The sequence below is a fragment of the Rhododendron vialii genome, chromosome 11a, assembly GCF_030253575.1.
Source record: "Rhododendron vialii isolate Sample 1 chromosome 11a, ASM3025357v1".
Classification (NCBI taxonomy): Eukaryota; Viridiplantae; Streptophyta; class Magnoliopsida; order Ericales; family Ericaceae; genus Rhododendron; species Rhododendron vialii.
The window spans coordinates 29276104-29299143 of record NC_080567.1 but is presented as its reverse complement, the minus strand read 5'-3'; the positions used below and the strand labels follow the sequence as shown (position 1 = coordinate 29299143).

General features: G+C 37.3%; 3 protein-coding genes across 3 annotated transcripts; 2 read left to right on the top strand and 1 right to left on the bottom strand.

Moving 5' to 3' along the window:
• Positions 1–736: 736 nt before the first annotated feature.
• LOC131306365 (glycosyltransferase BC10-like) lies at positions 737–4899 on the bottom strand. The gene is made up of 2 exons (XM_058332563.1): positions 3682–4899; positions 737–1636 (listed from the first exon to the last, which is right to left on the bottom strand). Exons 1-2 carry the CDS (start codon positions 4243–4245, stop codon positions 995–997), a joined length of 1206 nt encoding a protein of 401 aa, XP_058188546.1. The 5' UTR covers positions 4246–4899; the 3' UTR covers positions 737–994.
• Positions 4900–9485: 4586 nt separating this feature from the next.
• On the top strand, positions 9486–19501 carry LOC131307082 (protein FAR-RED IMPAIRED RESPONSE 1-like). Its single transcript, XM_058333499.1, has 2 exons — positions 9486–10280; positions 18689–19501. Exons 1-2 carry the CDS (start codon positions 9486–9488, stop codon positions 19499–19501), a joined length of 1608 nt encoding a protein of 535 aa, XP_058189482.1.
• Positions 18676–21125, top strand: LOC131306363 (uncharacterized). The gene is made up of 4 exons (XM_058332559.1): positions 18676–19969; positions 20066–20134; positions 20225–20306; positions 20471–21125. The coding sequence occupies exons 1-4, from the start codon at positions 19676–19678 to the stop codon at positions 20479–20481; spliced, it is 456 nt and encodes a 151-aa protein (XP_058188542.1). The 5' UTR covers positions 18676–19675; the 3' UTR covers positions 20482–21125.
• The last annotated feature ends 1915 nt before the right edge of the window (positions 21126–23040 follow it).

Here is a 23040-nt window from a genome sequence, read left to right as displayed (position 1 = left end):
GGCCCCTTTTTTTTCTTCCCAATATGAGAACCCAAAAAAAGTTGGCCCTTATTTTGTAATTGGGGGATGGTTGCTATGCAGTGGTGCGCACCTTCGAGCAGTCGGATCGTATTCAACAGCTTGGATCTCATCTCGACAATGAACGGCTATCGATCGTATGGCTTTATTAACCTGTGAGTAGGAGCAGACCTGAAGCCGGCCATCAGGGACTTCTTTTAACAACCACCTCAAGCCGCCCTAGCAGCCACCTCCGATAGTCCGATGTATCGACGACACTTCTTGTAGTTGAATTTACTTTCAAGCGGGGGAACATCTCTTGGTCCATTATATTCGCCCGATTATCGATTCTATTCAAGTGAATCGGAAAATTGCAGCATTAAACAGAGATTCCGAAAATCGCAAATAACCCCATCCAATGCAAGTGTTGATGAGATCACCTTCTTCTTTTTTCTTTCTTTTTTTTTACCACAGAGGTAATGAGATCTCGGATATTGAACTGTTGTGTTTCGATCCTTTGCGGCTAGACTTTTACTTGTTGGAAAATCAGTTTCTAACTTTTGTGTCGAAAATCAAACCGCAAGCTGTACGCTGCTTCAGACTGCAAATACATAAACTACAGGAGTTCTCTTCTGCAAATTTTTGGATCAGGAGCCTCCATTGTCGAGACATTGTTTGGAACCAAGCTGCAATAATGTTCAGATACACAGAGATGGAAAGAAAGCAAGTGGAAGATGAATTCACAAAATGGAACTTGGCAATGGCATTGAAGTTTTCCTTCTTCTGAAATTGTTTAGATTTCTCTACCAGAGTTTCAGCCAAAATAAGCAATCCTCCCAATGTGGTTGAGGAAACACAATTGTCTACCTGATGTCCTGTACGTTGTAACTGACAAACCACCAAAACATACAATGGTACACAAAAATCCCTACCAAAAAATATGGGGTGACTGCAAGAAAAGTTGAAAACGAAAAACATTCTCTCCCAAAATAAAGTCTCAAAATTTCATCACTGATGGGCTGAGGTTGAGCAAGGACTCCAGTGCACTAGGTTCAAACTTCCTAGCAAATAGGTAGCAAACAGATGTTTTCACCGAATTATACGAACATAAAGTCCCATTATTCCTTAACAACTGTACAAAATGTTCAGTAACATTTGCTTTCCCAAAGGCCGCTGGATGTGGGGACCTAATTGACCAATCAACCCACGTCACGGTCCGGTTCGCATTAAGGGATCCATAGAACAAGTGGAGGAAAGTCGGAATGTAGTGCTCATCCGGGTAGCAAGAGGGTGTACAATACTTTCTAAAAATGGAGTAGTACTTGGTATCTGAGACTATTATAGCAGCCAAAACACGGTTGACTTCGAACCACTGGGACCCTTTCCGCCAGTCTGACGGTCTAATAGTGGGCCACATCCAACGGCTGTATCTGCCCCGCACATCTTTGGAGGGATTATAGTATGACTCCACGAAACTGTGGGAGGATCTGGTGAGGTACTGGTACACAGTGGGGAAGTTCTGAATGGGAATGCAGCTCTCTGAGAGAAGCACAAACCGCTCGTTGGAGAAATCGAGCAGAGCATTGGCTAGAAGCCGCCTCTCTGCATCAAACAATGATACCGTCCCCCATTCAACATGCTGAAAGGTGAAAGATCATTGCAGATGAAAGATTGCAACTGGTAAATACTATAGCAGGAAATGTTCAGACAGTCTAAACTCAAATGAAACAAGAAAGCATGCAAAATACGAGAGATGGTCATGGGAGGGTTCATTAATATTGATCACAAAATGAAGAAGAATCACCAAAAAATTATAGGAGTCCAGTTTTACACCCATGCCTACGAAGAATCACCAAAAAATTATAGGAGTCCAGTTTTACACCCATGCCTAAGTCACATACAAAAAAATTACCAAAGAACAATCAACTGTGTCACATAAACTTGAGGGCAGGTGTCGGATACACGTATGCAAAGTGTTGGATTCATCTAATTCTCAGGTTGGATGCACCGAGACACGGTAAAGTATTCATATTATTAGTACACACTTGCATTTTGTAACTGAGGTAGATGATGCTTATAGGTGCCAAAGAGCATTTCATGCATGATACAAGAGGTTCATGTAACGTTCTACGATGAAGGATGAACTTTAATATACTCAACATGCTTTCTTGGTCAATGTCCAGCTAAAAAAGTCAGAAACTCATCTCATACCCTTACCCAAGAGTAGGTGATTAACCACTTATAAACTATAAATACAGATTTGATTCCAGATGATGCTCCTCATTCTTATTTACTGTATTAATTTTGAGCAGTGAAAATTGTAACCAAAATACAATTTGGTTTAGAGCTTTGGACTTTGGTTTTCTCCTGGTTTGGTATGAAATGGGTCTTATCAAGGACTGTGATGGAACTCTTAATTGCTTGGAAAGGTGCTAAAGTGGGAAGAAGGAGGAAGCAGCAAGGTTGGGCCATGATCTCTCTTTGTTAGATGTGGATTATTTGGCGTGCAAGAAACTGGCGATGCTTTGAAGGGGTTGAAAAGCCTTTGCTTAAAATTAAAAGTTTGATACGGGAAAGGACCGTAGTTATGTTCATGCTTTTCTTAGGTTAGATCCATACCCATTATACCCGACCCTTAACAAATAGTCACTAACAAAGTGGTTCCACAACAGTGTAGAAAACAACAGCAGCACACAAATCAGTTTGACATTGCCAAGAGATAATTCAGGCAAAGCTTATTTACCAAATTCTTCGAAATCGCAATCATTCACTCGGAGAAAAGTTGGCGCATAGGCCTTATAGTGTGTGGCTCAGGGCTAAGAAGCACAGATGCAGACGTGAGAGATGACACAACAAGTGGACACATCATTTCTCGATAAACTAGGACCCAGACACATTAGGGACGCGTCAATCATAAAATATGAAATTATATATGTATCCTTGGAATAAATATGAAAGTCAAGAACATTGTTTCTATCCGATTAAAATGTAAAAAACACACAGAGAGCATTATACATTATAAATATATAAATCAAGAATCATCAAATGAGAGTATCCGAGACTCTAAATAATAGAAATTTTGACTCTAAGACAACTTTTTAATACTGAATTTCACCTCCTAATGTGTCCTCAACGTGTCCCCGCCCAACTGGTCCTAGAGTATCCGCTATGCGTTTGACTAAACAAAATATCACAAGAAATTGGTGTTTAATGCTTCCGTTTTCCTTTCTTTGGGAGTTTTCAGTACTCGTATTTATTTGTCTTCACATTTTCTCTTATTATATAGTAATTCAGAAAGTGCAGTAGCAATTCACAACCTTCTTACTGCAGATTAGAACCTCAACCCGAGATGTCAATTGATGAAGTTAAGTGTTGTTGATGTGAAGGTAAGTGTTGTCTTACAACTAGGAACATTAGGAAATAAATCACTTCTCCCATCCAAATAGCTAACTTGGCTCGTCTGCCATATATTCCACTATACGTATTCTAGCAGATGGGTTCGATTGATAAGCTAAATCCATCACTTGCATAAAAAGCATTTCAGATAACTTAAACCAAAATATCCAAATTGAAAGTCTAAATACATATCTCGATTAACTCAATGAGTAGTACCATCAGCGCAAATGTTCATGTAACATGGTCAAAGAAACTTAACAAGAAGATTCATATTCAAGTGATACATACCTGACTAGGGATTTGACGTCCATAAAAAGCAGATGTATTCGATACATTAAGCTCGTATCCTGGGAGTGCATGCACATAGATCGAAAATAGCTTCTCGTGGCCCTTAAAGAACCTCTCCCACAACGGCAACATTGGAAGCGGACCCCTTGTCAAGAACATAAACGCCACTTTAGGCACTCTATCATAAGGGTACTCTGCCTTCTTCGGCATCAAAGAAGCTCTCCAAAACAGCTGGTCGTCTGACATACCATGCGTCAGATTCTTTGGACTAAGAAAGCTATCCATGCTTAAGCAATCCTCCTTCTCGCATTTCGAAACAACGCTACAGTTCTTAATACTGGTAGTACTAGCCGGCATAGGAGCCATTGCATAATTCTTGTACAATTGATCTTCCGGTAAGCTAAAATGCCGATCAATATGCGAACTCGAACTCAACCCAATAACCACACCCGCAACAAATATGATCAAAACTATAATAAGCCTCAAAAGTCCAATGGAGGAGTCCTTAGTTATCGAACCCGGAGACTTCTCTTGTTCCTCCCTCCACCCTCTACTCCTTGCCATTTCCTTTACCTAATTCCAATCAAAGGACAACGAAAAAAGCGTATTTGACTTATTGAATTACCCACCCAAAAACCCTCTCTCACTTTTGCATCCTCTATAAGTAATCTACAGGGTCACTCAAAAAACAACTTCTAACCCAAAAAAACGAGCGTGTTTCTTTTTATAACTCAGGTGTCCGGGCCAGCTTACCCGCACCGAAACACGAACGTTTGGCTTTCAGCAGATGCAAAATTCACATCGAGTGTATCATCAAACAGATGTCGTAATGCATGAAAATTAGACCGAGCCGGGCGATACCTGTAAAGGAAAGAAGATCTGATTCTTTTGCCTTGAGACTTTTATTGCCTTCGAAAAATGTATGAATGAACTTGTTCGGCATCGTTGGATCGGAAGGAGGAACGGTTAGGGTTTGTAGTCAAAACATGGTCTTGGGACCCTTCGAAACCGAATTGAGATGTTGCTGAATTGAGATTCAATGAAAATGAATTTGGCCTTGGCAGCAAACTAGGGTTTTGCTACCAAGGAACTAGGGAAGTCGTAGGAAATGGAAGGTTTTTTCTCAGGAGAGGAGAAATCAAAATCGATCCAGTTTCATAAGACAGAGAGAGGGGGAGAGACGGAAAAAACAAATAACGGACGTATTAAAATAAAAATAATAATTACAATATGAATCTTGCATCTTGCTTGATAAATGAAATCTTTTTAACGATGTAAAATAAAATATTAAAACTACATTTTCTCACAAATATTGACTGTAGTTAAAAAAAATTAATTTTTACAATACTTTTGGATTTTTTTATTTCTTATAGCTTTGATTTTACTTGTGGTAGTATATAAATTAGGGGTGATATATTTATACTATTGATAGTTTTAAAATAGGAAAATGATAATGCCGAAACAATTTTTATTGGTGTCAAAACTCTGGTGCTTAATTCTATTTTTAAAATGATAATTATTTTCAGGTAACATACAAATGATGTTGAGAGTCCAGAGACTTCAAATTTTAAAATGAAGCTACTTTTCTGCGACATATATAATACGAGATATTTTAAAAACACTACGTATGATTGTAAGCAGTACAAAAAAAATCCTTGAATTTAAAAATATGTGATAAATATCTTACAACATCATATTAAATCTTTTCCTCGTATTTAAATAGCCTAATTGGATGTTGTGGGCATAGCACATGATTATGATCTACGCTAGCAGTTTTGCTAAATTCATTGACAATTCCATTTTAATATAATTCAATCCGACATCAAATTCCATTCGTTGAAGCTTATATATGGGCGACAAGAAAAAAACTTGAGAATGACATCGAGCTACAAGTAATTTTCACAAAATGTCACCACAAAAGCAAAGTCTGCGCTATTCGAATTTAACAATCACGTTATGCTACCGATTAAAATTTTAAATACCCATGTGCAGGCTTTATAGTCAACGAACCATTTTTAAATTTTAATACGTCCATCAAGATGCTCTCGTAATATTAAAAAACAAGGTTAATAGAGTTTTATATAAAAAGGATGAATTTTTTGTTAAGCCCTGTGTTTTGATAATTAATACCCGTTAAAGACGTACTAAGAATATTTGTTAAAGCTGAAAAAGTTCTTATTAGGTACTTCCTCCGTCCCACTTTGTTCCGCCTGTTTCCTTTTTGGAACATCCCAAAAAATTGTCTATATCTCACAATCTATAATATTTTTTATGATTTCGAAAACTTTGTTTAATAAAATAAATTGAGATCTATCAAACAAGATCCATATTGAATATATAAAATATTATAGATTGTGAGATATAGATAATTTTTTAGAACGTCCAAAAAAGGAAACAGGCAGAACAAAGTGGGACGGAGGGAGTATTAATTATCAAAACACGTCATTGGCCCGTCATTTTCCCATGGTCCAAAACGGCAGAATATAATTTGGGCCAATCCGAAAAGCATGAGGGCCTTTATTGGGCTTCTTTATCTGCATACGGTCCATTTGTATTTGGGCTAGCCTCTGGCTATAACACAGTGGGCTTTGTGTTTCTAAAAAGAGAAAATGACAAATACATCCTTGGCTGTCATTTTCCCTTCTAAAAAATGGGGAAAAAGTTAGGGTTTGGGAGCTCAAAATATGTGTGTTAGAGCGTGTTTGTCACAGTTGTGGATGAGACTTTAGATTTAATAGTGTGAAATTAAGATTAAGTAATAGTAAAAGCTAGCAATGTTTACTTCGAAAGGCTGAAAAATTAATCACCTTCTGTAAAATTTAATAAGTACTATAATAAATCTCATCCGAAAAGCATCAAAAGCTAGCTTTTGGATTTTCGGAATTTTATTCCTTCTTTAGGTTTTCGAAATTCGTATAAATACTTCAAATCGATTCTAAAAATAGAATCTCAAAATTTGCAAAATAAAAATAAATTATTGCAAACGCGCAATTATTCCCAATCACTTCTTTGAAAAGTTAGATCATATACAAAAAGATACATCTTTTTCCCCAAATATGAATAGGTCGGATAATCATGCGGCATTGCTCGAGTGATACTCCTGCAAATGGTTGATTGCGACTAGTTACGTGGATCATTGTTAGGGCTGCAAACGATCCGAGCCGCTCGCGAGCCGCTCGGAGCTCGGCTCGATAACGGCTCGGCTCGGCTCGGTTCGAGACAAAAACGAACAAGCTCGAGCTCGAGTCCTGGGCTCGTTTCATAAACGAGCCGAGCTCGAGTTAGTCGAAACTCGGCTCGAATTGGCTCGCGAGCTCGATTATATTATATATATTTATATATTTTTTTTACATATTTATATTTATTTATATATATTTTTATATATATTTGTTTCATAAACGAGCCGAGCTCAAGCTCTGTAAATACTTCTCGAGCCGAGCTCGAGCTCGAGTTCTGCAGCTCGTCACGAGCTCGAGCCGAGCTCGAGCCGACTAAATTTTTGGTAAGCCGAGCTCGAACATTCTAAAACTCGGCTCGGCTCGGCTCGTTTGCAGCCCTAAGATTCATTGTCTATTGCTTTCCAACTAACCAACAAATGTGAGCTTTTGTGTCCTGCCTATAAATTTTGGGAAAATGATATTGATACCGACCCCATCGATACCGAAATCGTAGGGACTGTCGCTCCGAGCCGTCAAAAAATTATAAATAAATAAAAACGAAACATATATACACGAAAAGGGGTGCTCGAATCAAGCACCCTACACACCTCGGATGCCGTTGATTCCCGCGAAAGCCCTCTCGTTTTTTTTTTTAGAATTTTTGGACGGCTCGAATCAGTCATCCGGTGCCCGGAGACGGCCCAACACGACCATCCCTACGATTTCGGTACAGACCCCGTCGGTACCAATAGTGCTACTCTAAATTTTGTTTGCCGGCAGCATGAAACATCCCGCCAGTATTAAGAGGTGCTCCTAAACTATTAATCAAATGGGGATGAGGGGAGTGCCTTCGCTCAAATATTCAATAATTTCAACTTTTCACCTGTATAATTTTAAGATTGTTATAGTGCATGGGGAGTAAACCCAGCATCCGTGGTAAATTAACCAATAATCAATAATCAAAAATTGTCACATCATCTTTTGGTTATTCATTTAATGGGTTGATTAAGATTAGAAATGTAGAGGTCCACAATGGTACAATCAAAATTGTATAACAAAAACTTGTCATTTCGTCTTTTCAACTTATAAAAATCTAGAAATTGTGACATAGAAAACAATTTTTTAAAAATAGTTTTTAAATTAATAAAAACAGGTTATCAGAAAAAAGAAAAAATAGTTTTTTTGAAAACTTTGATTTAAAAAAAAAATAGTTTACGGGAAAAAAAAATTTTTAAAAAGTTTTAATAAAAAAACTGTTTTGTGAAAAACAGTTTTAATGAAAAAATAGTTTTTGCAAAAAAATAAAAACTATTTTTCTTAGAAACATGTTGAAAATAGACGAGAGTGAAGATTTTTGTGTAATGATTGTATAAGGAAATGAAGGGATAATTAAATTTGATTATTGACAAAATGTTGATAGTTTTGATTATTTAATAAACAAAATTTGATGAGTTATTAAGAGATTGCTAAATTTGATTATTCCAATGTAAACTCTTTTTTGGGCAAATGTTGCTAACCTTAGCAATCTTTTAATTTTGATTATACCACTATGAATGCTCTAACCAACCGGTATTATCCGCATCAAAATTTCCAGCTAAGTTTTTTTGCCTTCAACTTAATGACAATAATTAGGTCCCGTTCCAGAACTTAAGAATTTATTTTTTGTCTAATAATAAGACGTGTTCCAAAAAATGGTGAACAAGTACTTATTTTTTAAGAATGTTCTGTCAATGGATAGATTTTTTGTTTATGTTACCCCATGTTATTTTGCTCATTGTTATAAGCTTTCTATTCGGCTTTTCCATATTCAATCCATTCAGGAATGCTATGAGTAAAGAAACAAACCAAGAAGACAACAAAGAATGACATGTAAAGTTGAACAAGAAAAAGAAGGACCCCACAACTTCTCTCCAGAGATGGAAAAAAAAGCGGGAAAGAAAAATCTGAAAATGGATTTTGGGTGAATTTTAAACCAAAAAACTCCTCTCTCCTCCATCCTCCATCCTCCCATTCTTCCTCCTTCAAATCAGTGCAACCACCACCACCGAACCACCAACCACCATCATTGATTGATCACCACCGGACAGCGGCAACCACCAGAGCCCCCACAGACAGCGGCCCATCCACCACCACTGATTGACCACTAGTGTCTCTCTGTATGTTCTCTCTCTCTCCTTTTTGTAGTGTCGGCATCACGTCTCCCTTTTTGCAGTGTCGACATCACTATGGACGTCTAGATTAAAACTAGGGATTAAAAAAATGAATGGGATTAAAATTAGGGATTAAAAAATTAAGACATTAAAACTAGGGATTCAAAAATTAGAACTATGGATTAGAACTGGGGTTAAATATTAGAACTCTACGGTGGTTCAATTAGTTGAGTATGAGTTGCGTTGATTAGTTCACTAGTTTACAGCATACTAAATGTTATCAACCCATTAAATATTGCTAGGGATTAGAACAATTAGTTTAATAGTTGCCGTAATTAGTTTAGTATTACTATAAAAATTAGGACCAGGGATTAGAATTAGTTAAATTTCTCCATAGCACTGTACATTTGAACTCAAGCGTCAATTTTAGTTTGCTGCTCTGGCTCCTTAATTCAGTTTGCTAAGAAATCTTAATTGTAATCCTTATTGTAGAATCATGGAAATAGAAGATATGAATTTAGAGAAGAATCCGAATCTAGAGGAAAATCTGAATTTGGACACGGTATTGGAACCTCAGGTTGGAGCAATATTCAATTCTGAAGATGAAGCGAAGGAATGTTACACTAGTTATGCGAAATCAAGAGGTTTTGGTGTGGTCACAAAAGTCTCTAAGAAGCGTGACAATGGGGTAAAGTCGAATATATCTTATGGTTGTCATCGAAGTGGAAAGCCCAGGACAACGGCTTTGAATCCCGTTAAATCCCATCCAACAACAAAAATAGAGTGTAAAGCCGGTATGAATATCTCTTTGCAAGTTGATGGAAAGTGGATGTTGAATTCGATTCAACTGAATCATAACCATGAAATGGACCCGGAAAAAGTGAAATATCTTAAGTGCTATCGGAGTATCCCACCACATTCGATGAGAACAATTGAATTGAACACGGCAGCTGGAATCACATTAAACAAAATCATTGCCTCATGTGAGATCGAGGCAGGGGGGCCTGATAATCTGCCGTGGACAAATAAAGATGCAAGGAATTACAAGGATAAAAAAAGGCGTTCAGAGCTCAAAGAAGGGGATGCTGAAGCAATGCATAAGTACTTTGTCAGAATGCAAAAAGACAACGGTGACTTCTTTTATGCCATCGATCATGATGAAGATTATCGATTACGGAATGTCTTTTGGGCCGATGCTAGGAGCAGGGAGTTATACAAAGAATTTGGCGAGGTGGTCACCTTTGATACCACTTACCTTGTTAACAAGCACAATATGCCTTTCGCACCATTTGTAGGGGTCAACCATCATGGACAATCGATTTTGTTTGGATGTGGTTTGATATTACGGGAGGACACGGCTTCATTTGTGTTACCCAAATTATGCAACCTAGAGGGGGGGTGAATAGGATTGCTAGTAATAATTACCAATAAAAATTTATCTCTAACAATATATGCAAACAATAAGTATGCAATCAAAATAGAGAGATAGAGAGATAGAACCCGTTTATAGTGGTTCGGTCCGGATTTGTCCACGGTCCGGCCCTACTCCACTTCTCCTCAAGCAATTACTTGAAGGTTAGACTAATCTTTAAAAGATTACAACTTGTAAGTCTTGCGGGTGCTTACAAGAACCGAATGCCTCTAGCTTTCCCGAGGAGCTAGCACAACCGCAAGAATTTTCTCCGAAAACTTCTCAAAAACAATAACACCCAAATTCCAACCCGAATTTGGTCTTCTAAGCTTTCAAGTGTTTGACTCAAACACTCACTTAGGAAATACAAGTATGTGAAGAAGGTATGAAAATTATCGCTCACGACTTGTACAAATTTTCTCTCAAGAATAATATGAAAGTGGAAGAACAATGAGAATTTTTGGCTTTGATCTTTTGAGAATTTGCTCTTGCAATAATATGGAATGTTGTAGCTTGTGTATGTACTCATTAATGAGTTCTTGATGCCTTATATAGCCATCCATATGCTTCCTAGCCGTTGGAAACTAGCCGTTGGAACTAGCCGTTGGAAACTAGCCGTTGGAAACTAGCCGTTTGAAACTAGCCGTTGGAAACTAGCCGTTTGAAACTAGCCGTTTGATAGAGTGGTCATCCGGGTGGTCGTCCGGTTGTCACAGCTTTCTGTTCAGACAGCCGGCTTGTCAGCCGGTTCGTCAACCTGTGGCTCACAATTTCATCTAAATAAACCGTTAAAGCATGTATTGAGCTCAATAAAGTCTTTGTAAATATAAATCATGAATCCAAGAGACTTTATGCTATATTTCAAGGTTACGAAAATATTTAGTTCGGGAATCGACTTTTCGATAATTTTGTATTTGTCGAATAAAAATATCATTGAATTAATCATCAAAATAATTAATAGAGATGCATATAAATTTTTACAAATTATAATGCATACATTTTTCAACAATCTCCCCCTTTTTGATGATGACACAAAATGATAGTTTTTATGCAAATATGAGTTATGCCAATCTCCCCCTTAATACATGCACCAAAGCAGTTATCTATGATCAACGAGTAATAGCAATAATCAACAGATCATAGCAAGCAATTTTTTAAATCAACAGATCATAGCGAGCAATTTTTTTAAATTAGCCCACAACGGTTAAAAATATTAAAAATGGCAAGATAGATCAATTAAAACTTGGCTTTTTCTCCCCCTATGACATCATCAAAAAAAAAAAAAACTAAAAAGAGAAAAACAATGGTTCTAGCACCATGCCGCTCTTGCCCTGTAGCACTCTATCTTCGTTCATTGAGAGCTTGGCGTCCTTGATTTTCGTATTCTCGAATAATGGCTGCTACAGCGGCAGCTACAATGCCAATCCAATACCACAGAGTATCCACATTTACATTCCACCCGAACCATGGTGGTATTCTCATTGTAAGTAACGCACACAGCAGAATGAAGATAAAGAGTTGCATCCAAATGGTTTGGATAAACAACCTGAACTCTGCTCGTTCGGCATCTCTTTCGTAAAACTCAATCGGTAATCCTTGCGGTATGTTTGCCATTGCTCGATTTTGAAGGATAGAGATTTGGAGAGTTTTAGGCCGAGAAAGAAGGAGAGATAGATAGATGAGGAGATAGAGAGAGTGTTGTGGAATTTATAGAGTATGAGAGAAGTGTTTGGAATGCTGCGCCGAATTGTTTGAAATGCTGCGCCGAATTGTTTGAAATGCTGCGCCGAATTGTTTGAAATGCTGCGCCGAAAGAGAGATAGATGAAGAGATAGAGATAGGATAGGGGATGCGGTAGAGATGCGGCGCCGAAAGAGGATAAGAATAGGGGAAGAAAATTGTGTTCGGGTGTTTATTGTTGTGTCCCCTTAATACATGCTCCCCCTAAAAGAGAGCTTTTTAAAGAATGCGAGGGGTATTACCGAGAATGATTATCCCTGCAAGCTTAGAGACAAGAAATTCATATCGGCGAAGTATATAAGAGACAATTTAAGCACTAAGCCATGAAGTTCATACAAACTAAGTGTAACAGACTTAATAAATCAGAGTTAGCAACGCAAAAGCTTGAATAAGTCTCAACCTCACGGTTGTCCGGTTGGACATCCGCTTGGACATCCGACTGACAAATGCAGGTTAAGTCCAGAAATCGTTTAAGAGGAGTAACATTAAAGACCATAAAACTGATTTTCTTCATACCAAACACAGGAAAATGAAATATATGATAAAATGTTTGGAGGGTGATTTCTTTATCAAGATCATTTGTACTCTCCATCAAGTATGATATTTACGAATTCAATCAACTCAACATTGAATCCAAAAAAAAACTTTTGACATCAAGAACACAAAACTTTTTCATAAATGATTAGACATGCCGAGTTCTCGTCGAATGAAACAAAATTGTTCTTCACCAAGGGGTTTTGTGAAAATGTCCGCCAATTGCTTGTCGGTACTAATAAAGTTAAGTTCAATATCCCCTTTTTGAACATGATCTCTTATAAAATGATGTCTAATCTCAATATGTTTTGTTCGAGAATGTTGAATTGGATTCTTGGTTAAGCTAATTGCACTAGTATTATCACATTTAATAGGAATATGATCATATTGCAAATTGAAATCCTCCATTTGTTGTTTGATCCACAATATTTGGGCACAACAACTTCCGGCCGCTACATATTCCGCCTCGGCGGTAGATAGAGCTACGGAATTTTGTTTCTTGCTATGCCAAGACACTAGAGAGTGCCCTAGAAATTGGCAAGTCCCACTTGTACTTTTACGATCAACTTTGAAACCTCCAAAATCCGCATCCGAATAACCAATTAAATCAAATGCAACTCCACGTGGATAAAACAATCCTAAGTCATGAGAACCGGCAACATATTTAAAAATACGTTTAATAGCTTTTAAATGCGATTCTTTAGGACATGATTGAAATCTAGCACACATGCAGACACTAAACATTATATCAGGTCTACTTGCCGTGAGATAAAGTAATGAGCCGATCATACCTCGATACATCTTTTCATTGACGGCCTTACCATTCTCATCTTTGTCTAGCTTAGTTGATATGCTCATTGGTGTGCTCATTGGCTTTGATCCTTCCATGCCAAACTTCTTAATAAGTTCTTTCGCATACTTGGCTTGGTTGATTAGGATCCCCTCATTAGTTTGCTTGATTTGAAGTCCGAGGAAGAAGTTAAGCTCCCCCATCATACTCATTTCAAATTCACCTTGCATACACTTAGCAAACTCTTTGCACATATTATCATTAGTGGCACCAAAGACAATATCATCAACATATATTTGAATAATGAGCATATCTTTACCTTTGGCTTTAATGAAAAGAGTAGTATCAATTTTTCCACGAGTAAAGCCATTGTCAAGCAAGAATGAACTAAGTCTATCATACCATGCACGTGGTGCTTGCTTCAAACCATATAAAGCTTTTGAGAGTTTAAAAACATGATCGGGGTATACATGATCTTCAAAGCCGGGAGGTTGTTTGACATAAACTTCCTCATTTATGAACCCATTCAAAAATGCACTTTTCACATCCATTTGATAAAGCTTGAAATTTTTGAAAGATGCAAAAGCAAGTAATATGCGAATAGCCTCTAATCTAGCTACCGGTGCAAAAGTTTCTTCAAAATCAATACCTTCTTCTTGATTATAACCTTGAGCAACAAGTCTAGCTTTATTCCTAACAATATTTCCGGATTCATCTAGCTTGTTACGAAAAACCCATTTAGTACCTATAATAGTGTGATCAAGAGGCTTAGGTACTAATGCCCAAACTTTATTCCTTTCAAATTGATTTAACTCATCTTGCATGGCCAAAATCCAATTTTCATCATCTTGAGCTTCCGGAAAGTTTTTAGGCTCAATTTGAGAAACAAAAGCTTGATTTTCACAAAAATTTCTATGAGACGAGCGAGTGGTTACCCCTTTCGAAACTTCTCCAAGAATCAAGTCCTTTGGATGGTTTTGCACGAATCTCCAATCCTTGGAAAGATCTTGGTTGTCTCCCATGGCATCTTGAGGTTGATTAATAACTTCATCTTCTTTGATTTGAGAGCTTTCTACTTGAGTATCACCATCAACTTTTTCTTGAATTGTCAAGTCATGAATCTCATGTGTAATTTCTAAGTCATCATTATCAACAACATCCTTAGTAGCACAAGGATTAGATTCATCAAAGGAAACGTGAATAGATTCTTCAACAAGATTAGTGCGCTTATTATAAATTCTATATGCTTTGCTAGTAAGAGAGTAACCAATAAAGATGCCTTCATCCGATTTTGAATCAAATTTACCCAAGTCATCTTTTCCATTGTTTAATACATAACATTTACAACCGAAGGCATGAAAGTAATTAATGTTGGGTATTCTACCATTCCAAAGCTCATAAGGAGTTTTCTTGAGGATAGGCCTAATTAAAACTCGATTCAAAATATAGCATGAGGTATTAACGGCTTCCGCCCAAAAATATTTTGGCAAAGAGTTTTCACAAAGCATAGTGCGGGCCATTTCTTCCAAAGTACGATTCTTTCTCTCAACTACTCCATTTTGTTGAGGAGTACGAGGTACAGAAAAGTTATGACCAATACCATGTTCATCACAAAACTTTTCATATAAAGAATTGTCAAGTTCTTTTCCATGATCCGTACGAATGTTAGAAATAACAAATCCTTTTTCATTTTGAACTCTTCTACAAAGTTTAGTGAAATTAGGATAAGCCTCATTCTTATGAGCTAGGAACATCACCCATGTATATCTAGAGAAATCATCAACAACAACAAGACAATAATAGTTTCCACAAAGACTTGGAGAGCGAGTTGGTCCAAACAAATCCATATGAAGTAATTGCAAAGGTCTAGTAGTTGAAACAACATTTTTGGACTTAAAAGAAACCTTGGTTTGTTTTCCTTGTTGGCAAGGACCACAAAGTCTATCTTTTTCAAATTTGATTTTAGGAAGACCTTTTACCAAATTTTTTCTAGAGAGTTTTGAAATAGCATCCATACTTGCATGTCCTAGGCGCCTATGCCAAAGCCAACTATTTTCACTCAAAGCGGAAAAACATTTTATATCACAATTACTTAAATCATTGAGATTAAAAACATATACATTTTCAAATCTTTGTCCAACGAAGAGTGTCTTGTTGCTTTTGTCATTTTCAATGATACATTTGGATTTTTCAAAGATAACACGATTTCCTCTATCACATAATTGACTTATGCTAAGAAGATTGTGTTTTAAACCATTAACAAGTAAAACATCCTCAATAATAGGAGAATTACCTATATTGCCGATTCCTATGATTTTACCTTTGTTGTTGTCTCCAAATGTGGCATGTCCACCATCTTTAGACGAAAGAGAATTGAAAGCCCTCTTGTCACCGGTCATGTGTCTTGAACATCCACTATCAAGGTACCAACTTCCTTCCTTGAGAGAACTTTTGAAGCATACCTACAATAGCACATCAATTCTTGACTTTTGGTACCCAAATCATCTTGGGTCCTTGAAGGTTAGCATTGATACGGTTCTTAGGAACCCAGACCTTTTTTGCATTAGAAGATGAGTATCCTTTCATAGGACAAGTAGGAGAAATATGACCAATTTTACCACAATAATGACATGTCAATTTAGAATGGCTAGAAGGAGGAACATCTTTTTCAAAAAGATTTTTGTGTTGAGTGGGATTATAACCAATTCCGGCCTTGTGAAAAGAAACCATTTGTTTTCCAAGAAGAATGTCTAAACTTTCTTTTCCATTAGTGAGTTTTGAAAGAGAATTAGTTAAATCATCAATTTGTTTTTCTAAAAATTCGTTTTTGGAAGTATCTTTCAAATACTCTTTTTCTTTTTCCAAAGAGGTTCTTAAACTTTCATTTTCTTCCTCCAAAATATCTTTCTCTTCAATTAAATCATCTATTTCTAGTGAAAGATCTTTAGCAACCTTTTTAAGAAATTTGTTTTTAGAAACAACCTTTTCAAATTCTACTTTCAACTCTTTATAGGCAATAAATAATTCATCAAAGGAATAGGATGAGTCGAGATCTACCTCGTTTTCTTCGATGGCCATGAAACACAAGTTAGCGACCTCTTGTTGCTCATCGTCCTCATCGGAGCTACTATCGTCACTATTGTCCCATGCGGCCATCATAGCTCTCTTTTTGTCCTTCTTTGAATATTTTTTTGCATATGGACATTCACTTTTGATGTGGCCGGGCTTCTTGCACTCGTAGCAAATGATTGGATCTTTTTTACTATTTTCTTCTTTGCCTCCATCTTTTCTTGAAAATCCTCTGCCTTTGTGAGATGCTCTATTTTTGAGGAGTTTCTTGCACGTTTTTGTGATGAGCGCCATTTCATCATCCTCACTTTCGTTGCTTGAATCCTCCTTGCTTTTTGATTTGCTTGTTGTACTTTTGAAGGCAAGATCCTTAACTTTCTTCTCTTTTTCACCCTTGAGGTTGTGATGCATTTCCTCCGTCATGAGAGATCCCATGAGCTTGTCCATCGTGTATGTTGAGAAATTTTTGGATTGTAGGATGATGGAGGTGGTAGTGTCCCAATTGGTTGGCATGGAACGGAGCACCTTCCTTGTCATTTCGGATTGACTGTAAATCTTTCCAAGAGCTTTTAAACCGTTAGTAATACTAGCAAATCTAGCAAACATTTGAGATATAGATTCATCCGGTTTCATTTTGAAGAGCTCATAGCTATGCACAAGAATATCAATTTTGGACTCCTTAACTTGACTATCTCCTTCATGTGACATTTCTAACTTATCCCATATTTCTTTAGCCGATTCACATGCGGAAACACAATCATATTCATTGGGAGTAATAGCACAAAAAAGAAGGTTCATAGCTCTATAGTTCTTTTCTATTGAAGCCTTTTCCAAATGACTCCACTCATAATCTGGTTTAGGCATAGTCTCTTCTCCAACTTTCTTAGTAGGAATAATGGGACCATTTTTGATAATTTTCCATAGATCATAATCCGTGGATTGAATAAAGATCATCATTCTATTTTTCCAATGAGAGTAATTTTCTCCGGTGAACAAGGGAGGTCTATTGGACGATTGACCTTTGATACAAGAAACATTACTAGTGGTTGCCATGGATCTTAACTCTTAGATGGTTAAATCTACAAACAAGAGCCGAGGCTCTGATACCAATTGTTACCCAAATTATGCAACCTAGAGGGGGGGTGAATAGGATTGCTAGTAATAATTACCAATAAAAATTTATCTCTAACAATATATGCAAACAATAAGTATGCAATCAAAATAGAGAGATAGAGAGATAGAACCCGTTTATAGTGGTTCGGTCCGGATTTGTCCACGGTCCGGCCCTACTCCACTTCTCCTCAAGCAATTACTTGAAGGTTAGACTAATCTTTAAAAGATTACAACTTGTAAGTCTTGCGGGTGCTTACAAGAACCGAATGCCTCTAGCTTTCCCGAGGAGCTAGCACAACCGCAAGAATTTTCTCCGAAAACTTCTCAAAAACAATAACACCCAAATTCCAACCCGAATTTGGTCTTCTAAGCTTTCAAGTGTTTGACTCAAACACTCACTTAGGAAATACAAGTATGTGAAGAAGGTATGAAAATTATCGCTCACGACTTGTACAAATTTTCTCTCAAGAATAATATGAAAGTGGAAGAACAATGAGAATTTTTGGCTTTGATCTTTTGAGAATTTGCTCTTGCAATAATATGGAATGTTGTAGCTTGTGTATGTACTCATTAATGAGTTCTTGATGCCTTATATAGCCATCCATATGCTTCCTAGCCGTTGGAAACTAGCCGTTGGAAACTAGCCGTTTGAAACTAGCCGTTGGAAACTAGCCGTTTGAAACTAGCCGTTTGATAGAGTGGTCATCCGGGTGGTCGTCCGGTTGTCACAGCTTTCTGTTCAGACAGCCGGCTTGTCAGCCGGTTCGTCAACCTGTGGCTCACAATTTCATCTAAATAAACCGTTAAAGCATGTATTGAGCTCAATAAAGTCTTTGTAAATATAAATCATGAATCCAAGAGACTTTATGCTATATTTCAAGGTTACGAAAATATTTAGTTCGGGAATCGACTTTTCGATAATTTTGTATTTGCCGAATAAAAATATCATTGAATTAATCATCAAAATAATTAATAGAGATGCATATAAATTTTCACAAATTATAATGCATACATTTTTCAACAATTTGTATGGTTGTTCGAGACTTTTCTTTCTTGCATGTTCGATTCCCACCCTAACGCCATCATCACAGACCAATGTCAGGCCATGCAAAACGCGATAAGTCAAGTTTTTCCAAATGCACGTCATTGTTGGTGTTTATGGCATATCATGAATAAAGTTCCTGACAAGTTTAAGAGTTACGACCTGTATAAGCCCATTAAAAAATCCCTCAAGAATGCTGTATATGATTCCTTGAATCCAGAGGAGTTTGAACAAAATTGGGCAAATCTCATCCAACAATTTGATCTACAGAGCAATGATTGGCTAGCTGGATTGTACGAGGGGAGGCACCGATGGATACCGGCATTTCTTAAGGATATCTTTTGGGCGGGGATGTCAACAACCCAACGAAGCGAGAGCATGAATTCCTTCTTTGATGGCTACATCCATTCCAATACCACCTTGAAGGAATTTGTGGAGCAATATGACAATGCCTTACGTAAGAAGGTGCAAAAAGAAGATGAGGCAAACGCCCATTCCTTGAATGTTCGAATTCAGAAGGTGTCGCCTTATAAGTTTGAGGACCAATTTCAGCAAGCATACACAATTGCGAAATGCAAGGAATTCCAAGAACAAGTAGCCTTAAAGATTGGGTGCAATTTGACTACTGGACCGGTAGTAAATGGTATTTCAGAGTTTCACATTGAACAAGACATTCTAGTTGGAAAGAAAAAAGATAGATCTAAAACTTGTACTTTTCTTGTTCATTTTAATGAGGAGTCAAGAGAAACTAATTGCAATTGTCGGTTGTTCGAGAGTAGGGGGATGGTGTGCACGCATATGATCTCGGTTTGATCAAAAAAGAAGCTTGAAGTAGTACCTGATAAATACATTCTACGACGATGGAGCAAAAACTTGGTAAGGAGTCACACAAAAATTAAGGTCAGTTATGTAAATTGGACATGCAAGCCCGAATTTGTTCGCTATGACAGTTTGTTGAAGCTATTCAATGAGGCCGCTGATAAGGCCATGTATTCAATTGCGAAGACGGATAGGATGGCGGCTAGGTTGCGAGATATTAAAGCTGAGAATGACGTAGACGATGAGGAATGTGTAAGCAATATGCCTACAGTTGAAGATGCAGAAATTGATATGGAAAGTGTCCAAGATAAATCAATTACCCTCGGCGATCCAAGTAAAGGTCCTCGGAGAGGGCGACCGCCGACTAAGAGGAAGCAATCAATGACTGAACAAATTATTAGGAAGAATATGAAATCAAACAAAAGGGTCCAATGTAGTCGCGCCAATGCAAAGAGTATACCGGTATAAAAATCGTTATGCATTCCTTTCAATGTTTATTTATTGATAATTATGTTGATTGGTTTGTATGATTTAGCATTTGACTTTATTCCGCTTTAGGATGTGGAAGACCATACTCATGCTATGGGATTTGACGGGATTGTCACGCAAGAGGGTGGAGTCGTTACTGTAAGTATGACTTCATTTGTACTACATCGAGTCTTTTTAAATTTATCATTTTTTCCATGTTACTATAATTTCAATCCGTTACTATTTCAGTCATCTCAGGGAAGTGTAGGATATCTCGGTACGTGGAACTATGACCTTAATGAATCTCCATTTGATTTGGGACATGATTATAGTAAGTTAAACTCTAATAAGTTTGACAATGACTCTCTCTCTCTCTCTCTCTCTCTCTCTCTCTCTCTCTCTCTCTCTCTCTCTCTCTCTCTCTCTCTCTCCATGTTCTAATTTGACTTAGTTTGTTCTTTATTTTCTTTTTTCTGTGCATGTTGACAACTTCAGGGTTGGAATGATACTCTTGAGATACTACTGATGCTGCTTTTTGATGGAATAATGCTGTTTTTTGGTGCCTTATTCACTTGAGATACTACTGATGCTTTTTGATGGAATGATGCTGTTTTTTGGTGCCTCATTCACTTGATTACTAATGCTGCATTTTTATGGAATGATGCTATTTTTTGGTGCCTCATTCCCATGTCCTTCTTGGGAGGCAAGGAGTTGGAGCTTTTTAGTTCACTTGTATATTATGTTAGTTGTGGAGGAAAACCTTGCTATGAATTTATGACTGCTTGTATATCAGAATTGCAATTTTTTGTACATGTAATTGCAGTTTTTTTTTTTGCTTGGAATGCAACTTCCATTCCCATGTATTTGTCCCATGCTTTGGTTCATTCAACAAGCTTAGTTTGTATCCGTGTCGTGTCGTGTCCTATGGAGTTTGTGGCACATAATGAAAGCTTGAACGTTTTCCTTTTCCTTCCCAATTTATTAATTTGGACCAGGCCAAATTTGTATGGCACATGAGGAAAGTCCTTGCCCATGTGCCTCACATAGGGGATAGATTAGCTTCTCTTTATAAGAATGGATCAGTTCATTGTTCCAAGTTTCTGCATTGTACTTCTTTGGTCTGATAGATTTTGGAGGAGCAACTTGCTATTTCACTAGGTACTATGACATATTTATCATCAACAGGTATGCTTTGGAATGAAGTTTATTTCATATGGAATTGTACCGCTTAACTTGATCATAACCTTTCGCTTTTGAGTTTCTAATCTTCAGAAAGATAGACTGAATGAGGTTTGAACTTCTAAATCCATGTCTCAAATCAATTGAAAGATCCCAAATTGTGCAACAAACGGGGAAAAAATTTGACATAGTTTCCTTGCTTTATGGCCTAGCCTGACGCCATGCGTCTCAAACTGACAACAAACATCGAAAACAACAACAGTGTATATGAGCCAATGCCGAGCATTTCTCATCCTAAATTACCATTCACCATCAAAATGCACACAAACCCACACCGGGCCTTTTATCGTCCTACTTATCAACAATCCAATTTTCACATATAAACCATAAGCCCACGCCGGGCGTTTCTCATCCTAAATTACCATTCACGATCGATATTCACAAATAAACCCACGCCGGGCCATTCTCATCCCAATTGTCATTTAAAAAGAGGGTACAAAGTTGAACATCGTCATTAAGCCATACATTAATATTTCAAAACACAGAATATTGATTTCAAATACAAGACCAAGGAAAAGGACCACATGTCCCATGAATTACTGATAACATAATCATGTTACAAACAAATGGGCATTTCCCACTGCTAGAACAAGATTAGCAATGACATCCTCTTCACTTGTCAGTCACCCGGGGCACTTCTCGGGCAGATAAAGCCTAAAGGCTGCTATCCCAATAGGCCAGCGGGCCTACGAACCAAAAACCAAACGGAATATCTTAGGTATAAAGTAAATTGCCCAATTCTTTTTGAAACTCCCACAAGAAGGATGGAAAGTCGTGGAATTGATCGAAGTGCGAGAGAATAGAGCCGTCTAGCCTATAAGAATGTTCCTGCAAATTATGACCTTTGCTTGGGATGTAAGCAAATATATCATGTCGATTGCACAACCATCCTCTTCCATATGGCCTAATTTGCAAAGCAATCTGGCATTTGATCTGCACATTACATTAATCAAGGTAAGAAAGCAGTAATTTCACAAAAAAGAAGCTTAGGAGGTGACTATAATCACCTGAATAAGTACTAACTCAACTACAGCCGCAAAGAGATTAGGCTAATGTCTACAGATTACAGATTAGGAAATGTTTCCTGGTATAAATTTGGTTCTAATTTGAAAAAAAAAGTCACTCTTTGAATTCTCTGTCTGTAATGTGCAACTATAAAATAGCTTCATAGTGCTAAGACGAAACAATTTGACTGTTTGGAACAATCTGAGAAGAACAACAAATAACTCTAGTGAGAAGAACAAATAACTCTAACTGGAACCACAGAACCAAAGCCCTCAATCAATGGTTGGTATGGTCCAGTTTCATGAAATGGGTTACCTTCCTGAATTTTATGGGTCCCAACTACCTAGATCCTACCTGAGACCGGCACTTATTAATTACTTATAGAAGATTTGAGTACAATTAAGCTAAGAGCAAAATTATGAAGAACACTCCAGTTCAATTGCAACTAAAAAGACACACAAGGTTTCCTCCACTTTGAATCCCTTTTCTGTTGGTGTTTCACAGTAAATGGTGACCACACGTACACCAATTCAATTGCAGTAAAAAAATGTCATCATATCTACTATATTTTTATCTCTGTTCGCTTAGCTCTATCATCTGACACAAACACGGCACCAATGGGATGAGGATCAAAGCCCCTAACAATGTGAGCAAACAGAACCACTCCAACAGAAACATACCCTAAGAGGATTGGTTAGCCTGGTCCTTAAAGAATCCACTAAAAACACTGGATTTACTTGATTTAATAACACATCAATCTCCTAAAAAAACCCTAATTTTATGAAATCTGAATTTTTTTTTGATCTTTTTGTGTTTTTTTT